General features: G+C 45.3%; 1 protein-coding gene across 1 annotated transcript in view; it reads right to left on the reverse strand.

Annotated features, from left to right (window-relative positions):
- LOC139233595 (voltage-gated delayed rectifier potassium channel KCNH4-like) overlaps nucleotides 1-17857 on the reverse strand; it is a 225905-nt gene that overhangs the window by 123300 nt on the left and 84748 nt on the right. Inside the window, exon 2 of the mRNA XM_070863997.1 lies at nucleotides 13802-14035. Coding sequence (XP_070720098.1) covers nucleotides 13802-14035 — 234 coding nt within the window. The remainder of the gene's footprint in view (nucleotides 1-13801; nucleotides 14036-17857) is intronic.

Below are 17857 nucleotides of genomic sequence, written 5' to 3' on the forward strand. Positions count from 1 at the left end.
AGGTGGGACCAGTACAAACCGGACGGTCTGCACCTGGGCAGGACCGGAACCAATGTCCTAGGGGGAGTGTTTGCTAGTGCTGTTGGGGAGGAGTTAAACTAATATGGCAGGGGGATGGGAACCTATGCAGGGAGACAGAGGGAAATAGAAGGGGGGCAGAAGCAAAAGATAGAAAGGAGAATAGTAAAAGTGGAAGGCAGAGAAACCCAAGGCAAAAAGCAAAAAGGGCCACATTACAGCAAGATTCAAAAGGGGCAAAGTGTGTTAAAAAGACAAGCCTGAAGGCTCTGTGCCTCAATGCGAGGAGTAGTCAGAATAAGGTGGATGAATTCAATGCGCAGATAGCAGTTAACGGATACGATGTGATTGGCATCACGGAGACATGGCTCCAGGGTGACCAAGGCTGCGAACTCAACATCCAAGGGTATTCAGCATTTAGGAAGGATAGACAGAAAAGAAAAGGAGGCGGGGTGGCGTTGCTGGTTAAAGAGGAAATCAATGCAATTGTAAGGAAGGACATTAGCCTGGATGGTGTGGAATCGGTATGGGTGGAGCTGCGGAATTCAAGGGCAGAAAACGCTAGTGGGAGTTGTGTATAGACCACCAAATAGTAGTAGTGAGGTTGGGGACAGCATCAAACAAGAAATAAGGAATGTAATAAAGGTACAGCAGTAATCATGGGCGACTTTAATCTACATATAGATTGGGCTAACCTAACTGTTAGCAATGCGGTGGAGGAGGATTTCCTGGAGTGTATTAGTGATGCTTTTCGAGACCAATATGTCAAGGAACCAACCAGGGAGTTGGCCATCCTAGACTGAGTGATGTGTAATGAGAAGGGACTAATTAGCAATCTTGTTGTGCGAGGCCCTTTGGGGAAAAGTGACCATAATATGGTAAAATTCCTTATTAAGATGGGGAGTGACAAAATTAATTCGGAAATTAGGGTTCTGAACTTAAGGAAAGGTAACTTCGACGGTATGAGGTGTGAATTGGCTAGAATAGACTAGCAGAGGATACTTAAAGAGTTGACGGTGGATAAGCAATGGCAAACATTTAAAGATCACATGGATGAACTTCAGCAATTGTACATCCCTGTCTGGAGTAAAAATAAAACTGGGAAGGTGGCTCAACCATGGCTAACAAGTGAAATTAAGGATAGTGTTAAAACCAAGGAAGAGGCATATAAATTGGCTAGAAAAAGCAACAAACCTGAGGACTGGGAGAAATTTAGAAATCAACAGAGGAGGACTAAGGGTTTAATTAAGAAGGGGAAAATAGAGTGTGAGAGGAAGTTGCAGGGAACATAAAAACTGACTGCAAAAGCTTCTATAGATATGTGAAGAGAAAAAGATTAGTGAAGACAAACATAGGTCCCTTGCAGTCGGATTCAGGTGAATTTATAATGGGGAACAAAGAAATGGCAGACCAATTGAACCAATACTTTGGTTTTGTCATCACAAAGGAAGATACAAATAACCTTCTGAATATACTTGGCGACAGTGGGTCTAGTGAGAATGAGGAACTGAAAGATATCCTTATTGGGCGGGAAATTGTGTTGGGGAAATTGATGGGATTGAAGGCTGATAAATCCCCGGGTCCTGATAGTCTGCATCCCAGAGTACTTAAGAAAATGGCCCTAGAAATAGTGGATGCATTGGTGATCATTTTCCAACAGTCTATCGACTCTGGATCAATTCCTAGGGACTGGAGGGTAGCTAATGTAACGCCACTTTTTAAAAAAGGAGGGAGAGAGAAAGCGGGTAATTATAGATTGGTTAGCCTGACATCAATAGTGGGGAAAATGTTGGAATCAATCATTAAGGATGAAATAGCAGCCCATTTGGAAAGCAGTGACAGGATCGGACCGAGTCAGCATGGATTTATGAAAGGGAAATCATGTTTGACGAATCTTCTGGAATTTTTTGAGGATGTAACGAGTAGAATGGACAAGGGAGAACCAATGGATGTGCTGTATTTGGACTTTCAAAAGGCTTTTGACAAGGTCCCGCACAAGAGATTGGTGTGCAAAATCAAAGCACATGGTATTGGGGGTAATGTACTGACGTGGATAGACAGGAAGCAGAGAATCGGGATAAACGGGTCCTTTTCAAAATGGCAGGCAGTGACTAGTGGAGTGCCGCAGGGCTCAGTGCTGGGACCCCAGCACTTTACAATATACATTAACGATTTAGATGAAGGAATAGAGCGTAATATCTCCAAGTTTGCGGATGACACTAAACTGGCTGGCGGTGTGAGCTGTGAGGAGGATGCTAAGAGGCTGAAGGGTAACTTGGACAGATTAGGTGAGCGGGCAAATACATGGCAGATGCAGTATAATTTGACGTTATCCATTTTGGGGGCAAAAACACAAAGGAAGAATATTATCTGAATGGCGGCAGACTAGAAAAAGGGGAGGTGCAACGAGACCTGGGTGTCATGGTTCATCAGTCACTGAAAGTGGGCACGCAGGTTCAGCAGGCGGTAAAGAAGGCAAATGGTATGTTGGCCTTCATAGCTAGGGGATTTGAATATAGGAGCAGGGAGGTCTTACTGCAGTTGTACAGGGCCTTAGTGAGGCCTCACCTGGAATATTGTGTTCAGTTTTGGTCTCCTAGTCTGAGGAAGGACGTTCTAGCTATTGAGTGAGTGCAGCAAAGGTTCACCAGACTGATTCCAGGGATGGCTGGGCTGTCATATGAGGAGAGACTGGATAAACTGGGCCTTTATTCATTGGCATTTAGAAGGATGAGAGGGGTTCTCATAGAAACATATAAGATTCTGACGGGACTGGACAGGTTAGATGCGGGAAGAATGTTCTCGATGTTGGGTCAGTCCAGAACCGGGGACATAGTCTTAGGATAAGGGGTAGGCCATTTAGGACTGAGATGAGGCGAAACTTCTTCACTCAGAGAGTTGTTGACCTGTGGAATTCCCTGCCGCAGAGAGTTGTTGATGCCAGTTCATTGGATTTTTCAAGAGGGAGTTAGATATGGCCCTTACGGTTAAGGGGATGAAGGAGTATGGAGAGAAAGCAGGAAAGGGGTACTGAAGGAATGATCAGCCATGATCTTATTGAATGGCAGTGCAGGCTCGAAGGGCTGAATGGCCTACTTCTGCACCTATTTTCTATGTTTCTATGTAAATAGCTGGGGTCCCAGCACTGAGCCCTGCGGCTCCCCACTAGTCACTGCCTGCCATTCTGAAAAGGACCCGTTTATCCCGACTCTCTGCTTCTGTCTGCCAACCAGCTCTCTATCCATGTCAGTACATTACCCCCAATACCATGTGCTTTAATTTTGCACAACAATCTCTAGTGTGGGACCTTGTCAAAAACCTTTTGAAAGTCCAAATACACCACATCCACTGGTTCTCCCTTGTCCACTCTGCTAGTTACATCCTCAAATAATTCTAAAAGATTTGTCAACATGATTTCCCTTTCATAAATCCATGCTGACTTGGACCGATCCTGTCAGTGCTTTCCAAATGCGCTGTTATTTCATCTTTAGTAATTAATTCCCACATTTTCCCTAATATTGATGTCAGGCTAACTGGTCTATAATTACCCGTTTTCTCTCTCCCTCCTTTCTTAAAAAGTGGTGTTACATTAGTTACCCTCCAGTCCATAGGAACTGATCCAGAGTCGATAGACATTTGGAAAATGATGACTAATGATCATCCACTATTTCTAGGGCCACTTCCTTAAATACTCGGGATGCAGACTATCAGGCCCTGGGGATTTATCGGCCTTCAATCCCATCAATTTCCCTAACACAATTTCCCGCTTAATAAGGATATAATTCAGTTCCTCCTTCTCACTGGACTCTTGGTCCCCTAGTATTTCCGGAAGGTTATTTGTGTCTGCCTTCATGAAGACAGAACTAAAGTATTTGTTCAACTAGTCTGCCATTTCTTTGTTCCCCATTATAAATTCACCTGAATCTGACTGCAAGGGACCTACGTTTGTTTTCACTAATCTTTTTCTCTTCACATATCTATAGAAGCTTTTGCAGTCAGTTTTTAATGTTCCCAGCAAGCTTCCTCTCATACTCTATTTTCCCCCTCCTAATTAAACCCTTTTTCCTCCTCTGTTGAATTATAAAATTCTCCCAGTCCTCAGGTTTGCTGCTTTTTCTGGCCAATTTATATGCCTCTTCCTTGGATTTAACACTATCCTTAGTTTCCCTTGTTAGCCACAGTTGAGCCACCTTCCCCGTTTTATTTTTACTCCAGACAGGGATGTACAATTGTTGAAGCTCATCCATGTGATCTTTAAATGTTTGCCATTGCCTATCCACCGTCAACCCTTTAACTATTATTCGCCAGTCTATTCTAGCCAATTCACGTCCCATACCATCGAAGTTACCTTTCCTTACGTTCAGGATCCTAGTCTCTATCTGTGTCACTCTCCATCTTAATAAAGAATTCCACCATATTATGGTCACTCTTCCCCAAGGAGCCTCGCACAACAAGATTGCTAATTAGTCCCTTCTCATTACACATCACCCAGTCTAGGATGGACAGCTCTCTAGTTGGTTCCTCGACATATTGGTCAAGAAAACCATCCCTAATACACTTCAGGAAATCCTCCTCCACCGCATTGCTAGAAGTTTGGTTAGCCCAATCTATATGTATATTAAAGTCGCCCATGATAACTGCTGTATGTTTATCGCACGCATCCCTAATTTGTTGTTTGATGCTGTCCCCAACCTCACTATTACTGTTTGGTGGTCTATACACAACTCCCACTAGCGTTTTCTGCCCTTTGGTATTCCGTAGCTCCACCCATACCGATTCCACATCATCCAAGCTAATGTCCTTCCTTACTCTTGCATTAATTTCCTATTTAACCGGCAACGCCACCTTACCTCCTGTACTTTTTTGTCTATCCTTCCTGAATGTTGAATACCCTTGGATGTTGAGTTCCCAGCCTTGGTCACCCTGGAGCTATGTCTCCGTGATGCCAATTACATCGTATCCGTTAACAGCTATCTGCGCAGTTAACCCCAACACTCGTGCCCAGCATTGATATAATGAGAGCCGTGCTTCCACTGGGAACATCACTGAGCAGATCATCGGAGTGCTCAAGCAAGGGTTCCGCTGCCTTGACCGCTCCAGTCCTCGGCTGAGCGGGTGTCCCTATTCGTCATTGTGTGCTGCATGCTGCACAACCTGGGCATCATGAGGGCACAGCCATTGCCACCAGGCATAGCTCCATCACCTCAGCAGGAGGAGGAGGAAAAGGCGGAGGAGGAGGAAGAGGAAGAGGACGAGGAGGAGGATGAGAACGAGGATGAGGACAAGGACGAGGAGCAGGAGTAGGACGAGGATGAGGAGGAGCATGAGGAGGATGAGGAGGAGTACGAGGATGAAGACGAGGAGGAGGAGGAGGAGGAGTAGTAGGAGCAGGAGGAGGACGAGGACGAGGAGGACAAGGAGGAGGACCTGGAGGAGGACGAGAAAGAGGATGAGGAAGAGGACGAGGTGGAGGAGGAGGAGGAGGACCAGGAGGAGCAGCAGGAGGAGGACGAGGAGGAGCATGAGGAGGATAAGGAGGAGTACGAGGACGAGGAGGAGGATGAGGAGGAGGACGAGGAGGAGGAGGAGCATGAGGAGGAGGACAAGGAAGAGGACAAGGAGGAGGACGAGAAAGAGGACGAGGAAGAGGACGAGGAGGAGGAGGAGGAGCAGGAGGAGGAGCAGGAGCAGGAGGAGGACGAGGAGGAGCATGAGGAGGATGAGGAGGAGTACGAGGACGAGGAGGAGGATGAGGAGGACGACGAGGAGGACCAGGAGGACCAGGAGCAGGAGGACGAGGACCAGGAGGACCAGGAGGCAGGCACTCAAATGGCCTTCTGCAAGGACGGTCTGCGATAGATTGAATAGGGAAAGATGTGAGGAAGAGTCATCAATTGAAATTGCCACTAAAAGAGTCAGGAAAGAGTTTAGGATAAATTTCTGTTTCTAGAGAGTTGTTCGGGCATGGAATTATTTTCCACAGGGAGTGATTGAGGCAGAGATCATTTTATTTTTTAAAGGGAAAATTGTATAAATATTTGAAGTAAATAAGGGGAGAGTGAGGCAGTGGGATTAGTTCTGGATTGCTCTAGCAAAGAGCCAGTACAGACACAGTGACTGAGTGGCCTTCCTTTGTGCTGTGGCATATAACGAGCAGAGCCATAGGCCAGCTAAAGTTAGTTTGATTTGTTTAGTTTGGCTCAATAAGAATCAAATTTGCAAATCCTCATTTCAAAAGCCAGAGTGAATAAAATAATCCCTCAGGAGCACTACTGCACAGCACAAACATACAGGAAGTACTTCCGTGTTTATAAAAATACTTCAAGCACACGGACATGTGGCTGACACAGTTTTGATAAATCTCATAGAAACTCATATTTGCTCTGTTTCCTATCACTTGCGTTAACCTCAGGCCAGAAGCAAACATTGAAGTCTTTGTTTATATTCGAGGTTTTAAAACATTCTTAATATTAAGGGGTAGTATTTTATTTGTTCATGAACACAGGTGTACGATGGATTAGAATGACGTTGGACTTGAAGGCATATATGACCGTTATTATAGTAGCCAGATTTTCTTTATAGTAGAGGCAAACACAGGTTGTACAGTCAAGCCTACTTCAATGAATAACTGATATAAAGAATAACATGTTTGAGAAGAAAATATCCATGCACAAATCCTTTTTTGATCTTTCCTACTGATAGCTGTCTCTGTTAACTGAATAACTGTTAAATGAATAAAATGTTTGAATGAATTGCAAAAGTCTGGATTTATTCATTTAAGTTTTGTACTGACTCGCTAAAGTCCCCTTTGCCAATCAATGTGTTACGCTCTCTTTACAAGCGTTTTGTCGAGGTGTGAAAATAGCTTAGTAACCATCATCATAGGCAGTCCCTCGGAATCGAGAAAGACTTGCTTCCATTCTTAAAATGAGTCCAAATCAGTGAAGTTTCAGCATCTTTTGCACCTCATCTGTTGCGGGGCTCAAGGCTTTTGGCAATCAATGCAACACGCGCTTGTGTTCAGGTGTGAGTCGTCTCATCAGGCACTAATGCTCCAGCTTTGTGATGCTAATAACTAACCCATGTTTTAGCGGCGCACAAGCCCTTTGGCAGCAAACTGTAGCAGAAGGTCGTGTCTATTTGCAACACTCTGAGCCTGATATTTCCTACCGGGTTGGGAGAGAGGTGTGACCCCACTCCTGGTTCCATGTCAGCTTCCCCCACGACTGTCCCCTGATTGGGTTTGTTAAGCCCACCCAGCGAGGTTCAAGGCCACTTAAAAGGAAGCGAGTCTGATTACATAATTTGGTGACACGTCATCAGTCGGTTTCCTTAAAGGGACCATGGCCACAATGATTTTGACAGTTGTGCTGTCAGTGTCCTGCAGCATTGAGGTGCCGCAAACACTGATAAGCACTGCACAGAGGTGTTAGCATTGTGAGCTCTGGAGCTTGGCTGTCACAATGACTGGATCAAATTGCACGTTGCAAAGATCTTGATTACTCCAGCAGGCAGGATCAAATTACACATTTGCTGCACCCAGGTTCGCCCATGCTTTATGGTGTTGGTGTGGGTGGTGCCAACCTGGCACATCAGGTGGCAGTCAGGGTGTACAGCATCAAGTGAAATCAATTTGGCCATGGTGAAGCCATGCCTGGTCTTCTGGGCAGCAATGTGGTCAGGTACTAATGCCCTGTGTCCTGTGCAGCATCAGATAATTGCAGAGAAAGTTGGCGCTGTTTTAGTGCTGCTGATGTACCTGGTGATGCTGGTGTTGGGGCTGATCGTGGTGGGAATCTGAGGACCAAGGTGAGATTTTTTTGAAGGGCATTGACGCTGAAGAAATAGATGGCAGCTGAAGTTGAGATGACAGAAGCGATCTGTCAATGGTGAGAGAGGTTGCCCGAAGGAGGTGACACTGGATAGAGAGTTCATTCCAGACACTTGAAACCTCCATAAAGCTTAAAACTGTCTTCCAAATCCTGAAGGCTCCAGCTTCTAAGATTGGAAATTGAACAGCTGTGGAATGGTAGCTTTTAACCACTTTTGCAGTTGGCAATTATTCACAGCAACGGAGAGTCATTGAGAACCCGACACACTTATCTGGCATGATCTCCGAGTGCCAGGAACCTTGTAAAAAAGCTGGATAAATGGTAAGTACCTGGTAAAATGCTTTTTAAATATCTTTACACAAGCTGTTAACAACTTCAATTGGCTCCCCCATTGCTTGGTGTCGGGTCTGTGAACCGAAGCAGACCTGTCATCACTTGGGAAACTGACATGGAGACGGGCTGAAAGCAGACTTCTACCCCGCTGTCAATCACTGTCATTTTGATCCGCCTCCAAACTCGCACTTACAGCACCGGCAAAATTCTGGCTTCAATTTCTGATTGGTCCCCTTGAAGGACAAGATACACCTAATAGTTTGTCTGGAATGTGTAATTTGATCCCGTCATTGTGACAGCCAAACTCCAGAGCTCACAATGCTAACACTACTGCTTTCAGAGAACAGACAGCACTCACCCTCCTGGGTTAGGAACATACACAGCACTCTCACTGCCAAGTTCAAATAGGAAGGGGTGAGACCAAACTCTGTTAATGTGACTAATGGAAACGCTCCCTCGACAGGAGGTTGTCCTTTATCTTGCTGATAAAGTGAAAGTAATTGCGATTCTCAAAGGGCCGAAAGATTCCCAGATTGAAATCGTTAAATAATTTGGCCTATCCCAGCCCTTGAAAAAAGATTTGCTGTGCTGCACCGAATGTGTATATTATAATGAAGCAAATGACATAAATACTTTCAGTTTTCCAGTAAAACTGTGACTGTAATTGCAATCCAGTTTGTATTCCAATGTTTGATTCTTGCCAAGCTTGATACAGCAGTTAAAACAGATAAAAAAAATAGAACAGCTAAGTCAATAAAATTACTTGGCAAAATCATTATTCATTTAACAGGTTGCCTCTGTAGTATAAATCACAGAAATCTCTAAAAGACACATGAAACAACTTATCAAAGGCTTCTGGGGGACATAGAAATAATACTGGATGGCCACAGGATTCACAAGTTACAATCAATATTGAGGCTGGTTTTAGAGTATGTCGGATAGTTTTAGTCACCCCCAACGTGTAAAGGATACAGACACATTGGAATGATCCCAAACATTAGAGGACTAACTGATCAAGAAAAGCTCAGTGATTAAATGTAATTATTTTCACTGCAACAGACTCCAGGAGAAAGTATTTGATTCAAGTCACCTTTAAAAGGGAGCTTGATCAATATCTTTAGTTCTATCTTCACGAAGGAAGACACAAATAACCTTCCGGATGTACTAGGGGACCGAGGATCTCGTGAGAAGGAGGAACTGAAGGATATCCTTATTAGGCGGGAAATTGTGTTAGGGAAATTGATGGGATTGAAGGCCGATAAATCTCCAAGGCCTGATAGTCTGCATCCCAGAGTACTTAAGGAAGTGGCCCTCGAAATAGTGGATGCATTTGTGATCATTTTCCAACAGTCTATTGACTCTGGATCAGTTCCTATGGACTGGAGGGTAGCTAATGTAACACCACTTTTTAAAAAAGGAGGGAGAGAGACCGGTAATTATAAACCGGTTAGCCTGACATCAGTAGGGGGTAAAATGTTGGAATCAATCATTAAGGATGAAATAGCAGCGCATTTGGAAAGCAGTGACAGGATTGGTCCAAGTCAGCGTGGATTTATGAAAGGGAAATCATGCTTGACGAATCTTCTGGAATTTTTTGAGGATGTAACGAGTAGAGTGGACAAGGGAGAACCAGTGGATGTGGTGTATTTGGACTTTCAAAAGGCTTTTGAGAAGGTCTCACACAAGAGATTGGTGTGCAAAATCAAAGCACATGGTATTGGGGGTAATATACTGGCGTGGATAGAGAACTGGTTGGCAGACAGGAAACAGAGAGTCGGGATAAACGGGTCCTTTTCAGAATGGCAGGCAGTGACTAGTGGAGTGCCGCAGGGCTCAGTGCTGGGACCCCAGCTGTTTACAATATACATTACTGATTTAGATGATGAAATTGAGTGTAATATCTCCAAGTTTGCAGATGACACTAAACTGGGTGGCGGTGTGAGCTGTGAGGAGGATGCTAAGAGGCTGCAGGGTGAATTGGACAGGTTAGGCAAGTGGGCAAATAATGGCAGATGCAGTATAATGTGGATAAATGTGAAGTTATCCACTTTGGGGGCAAAAACACGAAGTCAGAATATTATCTGAATGGCGGCAGATTAGGAAAAGGGGAGGTGCTGCGAGACCTGGGTGTCATGGTTCATCAGTCATTGAAAGTTGGCATGCAAGTACAGCAGGCGGAGAAGAAGGCAAATGGTATGTTGGCCTTCATAGCTAGGAGATTTGAGTATAGGAGCAGGGAAGTCTTACTGCAGTTGTACAGGGCCTTGGTGAGGCCTCACCTGGAATATTGTGTTCAGTTTTGCTCTCCTAATCTGAGGAAGGATGTTCTTGCTATTGAGGGAGTGCAGCGAAGGTTCACCAGACTGATTCCAGGGATGGCTGGACTGAACATATGAGGAGGGAATGGATCAACTGGGCCTTTATACACTGGAGTTTAGAAGGATGAGAGGGGATCTCATAGAAACACATAAGATTCTGACGGGCTAGACAGGTTAGATGCGGGAAGCATGTTCCCGATGTTGGGGAAGTCCAGAACCAGGGGACACAGTCTTAGGATAAGGGGCAGGCCATTTAGGACCGAGGTGAGTAGAAACTTCTTCACTCAAAGAGTTGTTAACCTGTGGAATTCCCTGCCGCAGAGCTTTGTTGATGCCAGTTCATTGGATATATTCAAGAGGGAGTTAGATATGGCCCTTATGGCTAAAGGGATAATACATAGTAAGAATTAGGAACAGGAGTAGACCATCTAGCCCCTCGAGCCTGCTCCGCCATTCAACAAGATCATGGCTGATCTGGCCGTGGACTCAGCTCCACTTACCTGCCCGCTCCCCGTAACCCTTAACTCCCTTATTGGTTAAAAATCTATCTATCCGTGACTTGAATACATTCAATGAGCTAGCCTCAACTGCTTCCTTGGGCAGAGAATTCCACAGATTCACAACCCTCTGGGAGAAGAAATTCCTTCTCAACTCGGTTTTAAATTGGCTCCCCCGTATTTTGAGGCTTTGCCCCCTAGTTCTAGTCTCCCCGACCAGTGGAAACAACCTCTCTGCCTCTATCTTGTCTATCCCTTTCATGATTTTAAATGTTTCTATAAGATCACCCCTCATCCTTCTGAACTCCAACGAGTAAAGACCCAGTCTACTCAATCTATCATCATAAGATAACCCCCTCATCTCTGGAATCAGCCTAGTGAATCGTCTCTGTACCCCCTCCAAAGCTAGTATATCCTTCCTTAAGTAAGGTGACCAAAACTGCATGCAGTACTCCAGGTGCGGCCTCACCAATACCCTGTACAGTTGCAGCAGGACCTCCCTGCTTTTGTACTCCATCCCTCTCGCAATGAAGGCCAACATTCCATTCGCCTTCCTGATTACCTGCTGCACCTGCAAACTAACTTTTTGGGATTCATGCACAAGGACCCCCAGGTCCCTCTGCACCGCAGCATGTTGTAATTTCTCCCCATTCAAATAATATTCCCTTTTACTGTTTTTTTTTCCCAAGGTGGATGACCTCACACTTTCCGACATTGTATTCCATCTGCCAAACCTTAGCCCATTCGCTTAACCTATCTAAATCTCTTTGCAGCCTCTCTGTGTCCTCTACACAACCCGCTTTCCCACTAATCTTTGTGTCATCTGCAAATTTTGTTACACTACACTCTGTCCCCTCTTCCAGGTCATCTATGTATATTGTAAATAGTTGTGGTCCCAGCACCGATCCCTGTGGCACACCACTAACCACCGATTTCCAACCCGAAAAGGACCCATTTATCCCGACTCTCTGCTTTCTGTTCGCCAGCCAATTCTCTATCCATGCTAATACATTTCCTCTGACTCCGCGAACCTTTATCTTCTGCGGATCAAGGGGTATGGAGAGAACGCAGGAAAGGGGTACTGAAGGAATGATCAGCCATGATCTCATTGAATGGTGGTGCAGGCTCGAAGGGCTGAATGGCCTGCTCCTGCACCTATTTTCTATGCTTCTATGTTTTTATGGGAAGGGGGACTGAAGATCATTGGGAAACTGAAAGCTCTGCTTGGTGTTTGTCAGGGAAGCAGGGGATGGAAGATAGTGGGGCCAAAATTGGGTGGTTTGCGCCCTGGAGAGGGCCACTAAGCACCTACTGGCGGAGCAGTGCCCTGTCCTCACCTCCCGAAAGCTTCAATGTGAAAATGGGGCCGGCGCTAAGAGGTAGAGCTGCGCACTCTAGCGCCACCCAAGTGGTGACATCATCGAGCGTGCAACGCCCCTTAGCGCGGCGGCGGCAAAATTGAATTGGATCGCCAGCTTTACCGGCAGGCGCTGTTCGCGACAGGTTAAGCAGGCCGTCCCATGAAGCATCGGGGCAAAATGGCTGCGGAGGAGGAGCTAAATGGCTGCAATCAACTTTATTAATTTTAAATTGCATTACTTACCTTTGTACTGTTTGACTTACCTGCCTTCCTTTCTCTGCAGGTATTGAGCTAGGCGACCTCGCCTCCTCTTTAGGCGTTAGGATGCCGGCATCCTAGCGACACAACTTCAGTCGGCTTCCCGCGCTCCCGCCCCGTTAGCACCTTAAGAGTCGCGTGCAACGCTTCCCTTAGCGCTACACTCCCCTCTTGGAGCGCTAATACTGACTATCCCGGTTGGAGGCGGTAAGCATCGCCTGGCGCTAAAATTATCGCCCAAGCGGTGTCATCGCCTCAAACCCTGCTGTAACAAATGTCTACCCCAGTGTTTCGTAAAGTAGGGGATCAACAGGTGTTGCTGGTGGGGTGGTATGACGGGAAATGAGTCCGTGATCAGGTGATAAAATGTAAGACACGGGTCAGAGTGGGCTTGATGAGGGTCAATTCAGCAATCCCAGCGAAAGTACTGAGTTGAGCTGACCCTGCCAGATACTGCTCACCAATATCATTTAAATTCAATGCTGACGCTGCTGGAGCCTTGCACGTGGAGCAGGATTACAAGAGCTCCACCGAATATCAGGAGCAGCAGGCTTTAAAGGGATGCAGCCACTGAAAGGGAAGTGGCGACGAAAAATGTTGGGAAGCATTTTTTTTTTTAAATCGAAAATGCTTCATACAGGTTTTTGAGCTTCTGCAAACGTTGTTTATGGATGAGGGCAGGTGGGAATATGTGATGGTCAAGAATGAAAGAACAAAAAAAAACGAACATGGAGAGATGGACCAGGGTCTGCAGATAATTGATGGAGTGGTGCAGCTTTAACCACTGGGGGTGAAGTGGATGTATTTCTGCAGAGGATGGGTGCAAAAACGGTTGGCCAGTTTTGATTGCTAGGGGATTGCACTCAAAAGGACAGCAGTTCAGATCCTGGCCAGATTCAACATTGTCTACAGTATATTCAGAACATGGGAATACATGGAAGTGAAGGTGGCATATTCTGGCAAGATATGTATGATGGTCATTAAATATAACACTTTCTTTGTATTGATCATGCTAGATAGCCCAGGTATACCTTTCTAAACTATCCACTCTCCAATTTATACTCTCTCTGAACACTACCTTTGCCAATTATCTTGACTTGTTAATTAAGCGTGGAATGAATCTATCACAAGTCACGGAATGGACGTGCAGGAGCACACCATGCTCTTCATCACTGAACATCTTACCGGATTTCTTGTAGAATTGGACTTCCCCTTGAAACTCTTGCTTGCTGTCAAGTGCTTTTTCAATCTGCATGGAAAGCTGGTCACTCGTCTCCGCTCCATGCAGGAATCGGCACCCACAATTCTTCTGCATAACTTCAGTGCGAGCATAGCCAGTGAGGTCACAGAATCCATCCGAGCAGTAGACAATGGGAAAGCCTCGATACACTTGAGCATTCGCAAGGATAAAATTGCTGTCTGCAAATTGAAAAAAGGAAGAGACTAGTTGGAAATGTTATAACTAAAAATGCTCCTGACAATACCAACTTTAATTTCCTAAAATTACATGTTTGACTAATTAATAGGCTCCCACTGTGCAGTAATGTCAAATTTAGTGAGGTTAAAGAAAAGCTCATCTCTGTTGGTTTCTCACAAATATTGACACTTTAATTAGTGAGCATGACCGTGAGCCTATACATAAAAGTTTAAAATTATGCTAAATTCACTGACATTAACTCTACAGTAAACTATACAGAAGTACCGCTGGTCTCCTCCTGGCTCCACATTCAGGTGAGCACAATGGGCTGGATTTTAAGCTTTTATGTTTTTGGGGCAAGAATGGCAGCGGGGCGGGAAAGTTAGCGGCCAGGAATAGTTTGCGCTTTAGTGTGTAAGTTGGGCATCTGGGCCCTGCGTCGGGGGCGCAGCGCTAAGGGAGGCGTTGTACACCTCTCTCGTGATGCAAGGATGGGAAACTCCCAAGCTAAAGAGCCAGGCCAGGAGCACTCCGAGAGAGGCCTGCGGGTGGGGGATGGGGGGGGGGTGGAATCTAAAAAGAACCCCACAAAAACATTCCCTAGACATTGCCCATGCCACCACAACAGAAATCTCAAAAATAATTAAAAGAAAAAACAATCACACTTAGCTTAGGAGTCCATTACTCAGCTCTTTGCCAACAGGATGGTTGGACCGCCCTGATTTCCCAGGTGGTCAGTGTGAGGCGCGTTTCTGGGTGGATGGGTCGGGCAGGAGTTCAAACTCGCGCCGGTGTCACAACCAAGGGATGTTGCACACCGGGCACAGCTCTTCCCGACGGTGCTGCTCAGTGCCGCAGCAAAACCGGACCCGAGGATCGCTGCGGGGCACTGGAGGCTGACGGCCCGGCCAGAAGACCTCACCACTGCCACTGTCGCCGCTCCGGGGTGAAAAACAGAGCGCGGAAGACCCGACAATCCAGCCCAATTTTTTTACTTAGCGTTTTTCTGGCAGTCTCCGAGGAGGTCCCTTTAAAGACCACTGGTTTGACTGCATTTCGCCTGAGGAAACTGATCATAGCCTACATACATATGGAATTGACAGGCAGAGAAAGAGCAGCTGGTCCATTAAGCTTGCCGCACACCATGATGGCAGGGGCATAATGACTAAACACTCCTTCCCACCCCCGCAGCTGTATAATCACCTGGCATCTGATGCAGTCAGTCAGGAACCAATTTTGTTCAGGGGCTTGAAATAAGCATTAGACCTCCAATTTGCATCCGCAATCGGCCCATTGCGTTTTCAAGTGCGGACTGGGCACGCTCATGTGGTTCAGGCTGAACAATTTTCAGAAATTTAAAACAATAAAGATCCACTTCTCCTATGCCATTCATTTCAAGATGAAACAGCAATACATTATTTTGACATGGGGCAATATTTGGTGAACTCTCCGATATGAGACTACAAGATCCATGGAATGCCAATGAGGAGGTAAATACACAGTACCTGGAATCTTAACTGGTTTAAAACCTTGATCCATGTAACTCTAGTTTATTTAAAATTGAACAGGACAAAATTACTATAATTGTTACACCCAATATAAAAGTGGCATGTAATATACACATAAGGGGTCATTTTGAGTTTGGGCGCAGGTTTATAGACCCCACCCAATTTCCTTTCCATTGATGATATAACATGCGGTCTACCCACAACTGTCAGTTTGCACCCGCACCCAAACTCAAATTCCCCCATCGCCTCAACTTTTCATGTTGCAGTTGAACAGAAAGTAAAAATTTGTGTTCTAGATTTTTTTTTTTAAAAAGCCCGCATGCTGCATTGGAGAAAATTATTGAAAATAGCAGCAATTTTGTTTTAAAGATTGCTGTTACATACAGACACTATTCTTTAGTTTCTGCATAAAACGAATGATTAAGATTGGATTTGTATCAGGAACACTGTCCAGAGATCATTTCAAAAGAGCTGAGAGCTCTGTGTGTCCTGGCTCAACAATACCACAAAAAAAGAAACAGATTGGTGATCTCACTGCGTGTGGGCCATGGTTGTTTACCGGAATTGTCTGCAGAACATTCTCTTCACTCCAAAAAGTAATTCATTGTGTAACACACATTCGAGATGCTTTGACTGACATAATACATAAATGCAAATATTATAATCGATATTAATAAAAGTTAAATATTCAGCATCCATTAAAAAATATATATTTACATTTAAAAACCTTCCGCCTATGCTTTTATATTGGAAATACAGTACTCAGCATTGACCTTCAAATTCTACAATGGTCATGTGAAACAAGATATCAGCAAACTGCAGCCATTAAAGGGTAAACCAAAACTACACTCCATTTATCTGGGGTCTGGACTCATATTCAGCCTTCAGATTCAGAAAGGAGGAGGTTGACATGCCAGACAAAATCACGTCTAATAACACACTTACCCAGCCACTTGAAGTTGCACAATTAACACCAATGGACAATCTCTCCTCCGCAACCCCCCACCCACCCTTTGGGAGGTATCTGGTGGAGAACAGCAATGCAGCAACATGGCGAACCTGCATTGACTACCAATATCACACTGCCAGGGCATTAAATATGAGGCAAGTATTGTGGAGGTTGCTATCTCAAATATATTTAATTAAAAACAACTCTATGTAAAGAGTTAATACAACAATCCGTATCCCTTCAGAAAAAAAATCAGAATGGGTAAAGCACAGTTAACTCTCATATTTGGGACAGCGATTCAGAATTTGAATAATGATCAATAATGACATAAACGTGGGCCTTGCTTAAAGTGGTTACTAAGCCTACTAGCATATGGGAGGTAAATGAGTACACTCAGTTAAACTGACAAATGCCACTGATACACTCCAGGTAAAAGATTATTCAGCTTACACAGCTAGACTCAGCATCACCTCCAAACGGTTTCTCCAATGAGGTCAGCAGCATTCTGTTATGTAATGATGTGTGTATTGTCCCAGTACCTTAAATGTAATGTAAGCACTATGCCACACCACAGAGGGCGCTGTGGTGGGAAACCCTGATAGTACCTGCAACAGGTGCTATATAAGGCTGACCACCACACCTGAGAGGCACTCTGGAGCTGAACAATAAAGGACGAAGGTCACAGCAGTTAGATTAACACCAGACCGTGTGGAGTCAGTGATTTGTGTGCTACATACACCACATTGGCGACAAGGAAGCGGACGAACTCCACGCAACCATGGCTACTCTGGGCTCGCTAAAGGATTTTACTGTGGGCAATGATTGGGAGGCCTTTACGGAAAGGCTCGAGTACTACTTCACAGCAAACGACCTGACGGAGGACACGGACGCAATGAGAGAGAAGCGTAAGGCGATATTGCTCTCCAGTTGTGGAGATGAGGTTTACTGTCTCGTCAGGGATTTGCTGGCACCTGGGAGCGCCAGGGACAAGTCATACGAGGAGCTGACTGAACTCATTCATGACCAGTTGAAACCGAAGGAGAGCATCCTCACGGCCTGATACAAGTTTTACCATCACTGCAGACCCGAGGGCCAGGATATCACCAAATACGCTGCGGACCTCAGGAGACTCGCGGCGCCGTGTGATTTTGGGGCACACCTTGACGAGGCTTTGCGGGATGTTTTCGTTATGGGGATTGACCACGAGGGCCTCCTTCACAAGCTGCTAGCCACGGAACCCACAGTCACTCTGACAAAGGCCATCACCATCACCATATGACCTCGACTTGCAGCACCAAGCAAATAATCCACACAATCTTGAACCCGGCAGGCACTGTCCACAGGATAGCGCCCACCACGGACAAAAC

The sequence above is a fragment of the Pristiophorus japonicus genome, chromosome 21 (genome assembly GCF_044704955.1).
Source record: "Pristiophorus japonicus isolate sPriJap1 chromosome 21, sPriJap1.hap1, whole genome shotgun sequence".
NCBI classification, from domain to species: domain Eukaryota; kingdom Metazoa; phylum Chordata; class Chondrichthyes; family Pristiophoridae; genus Pristiophorus; species Pristiophorus japonicus.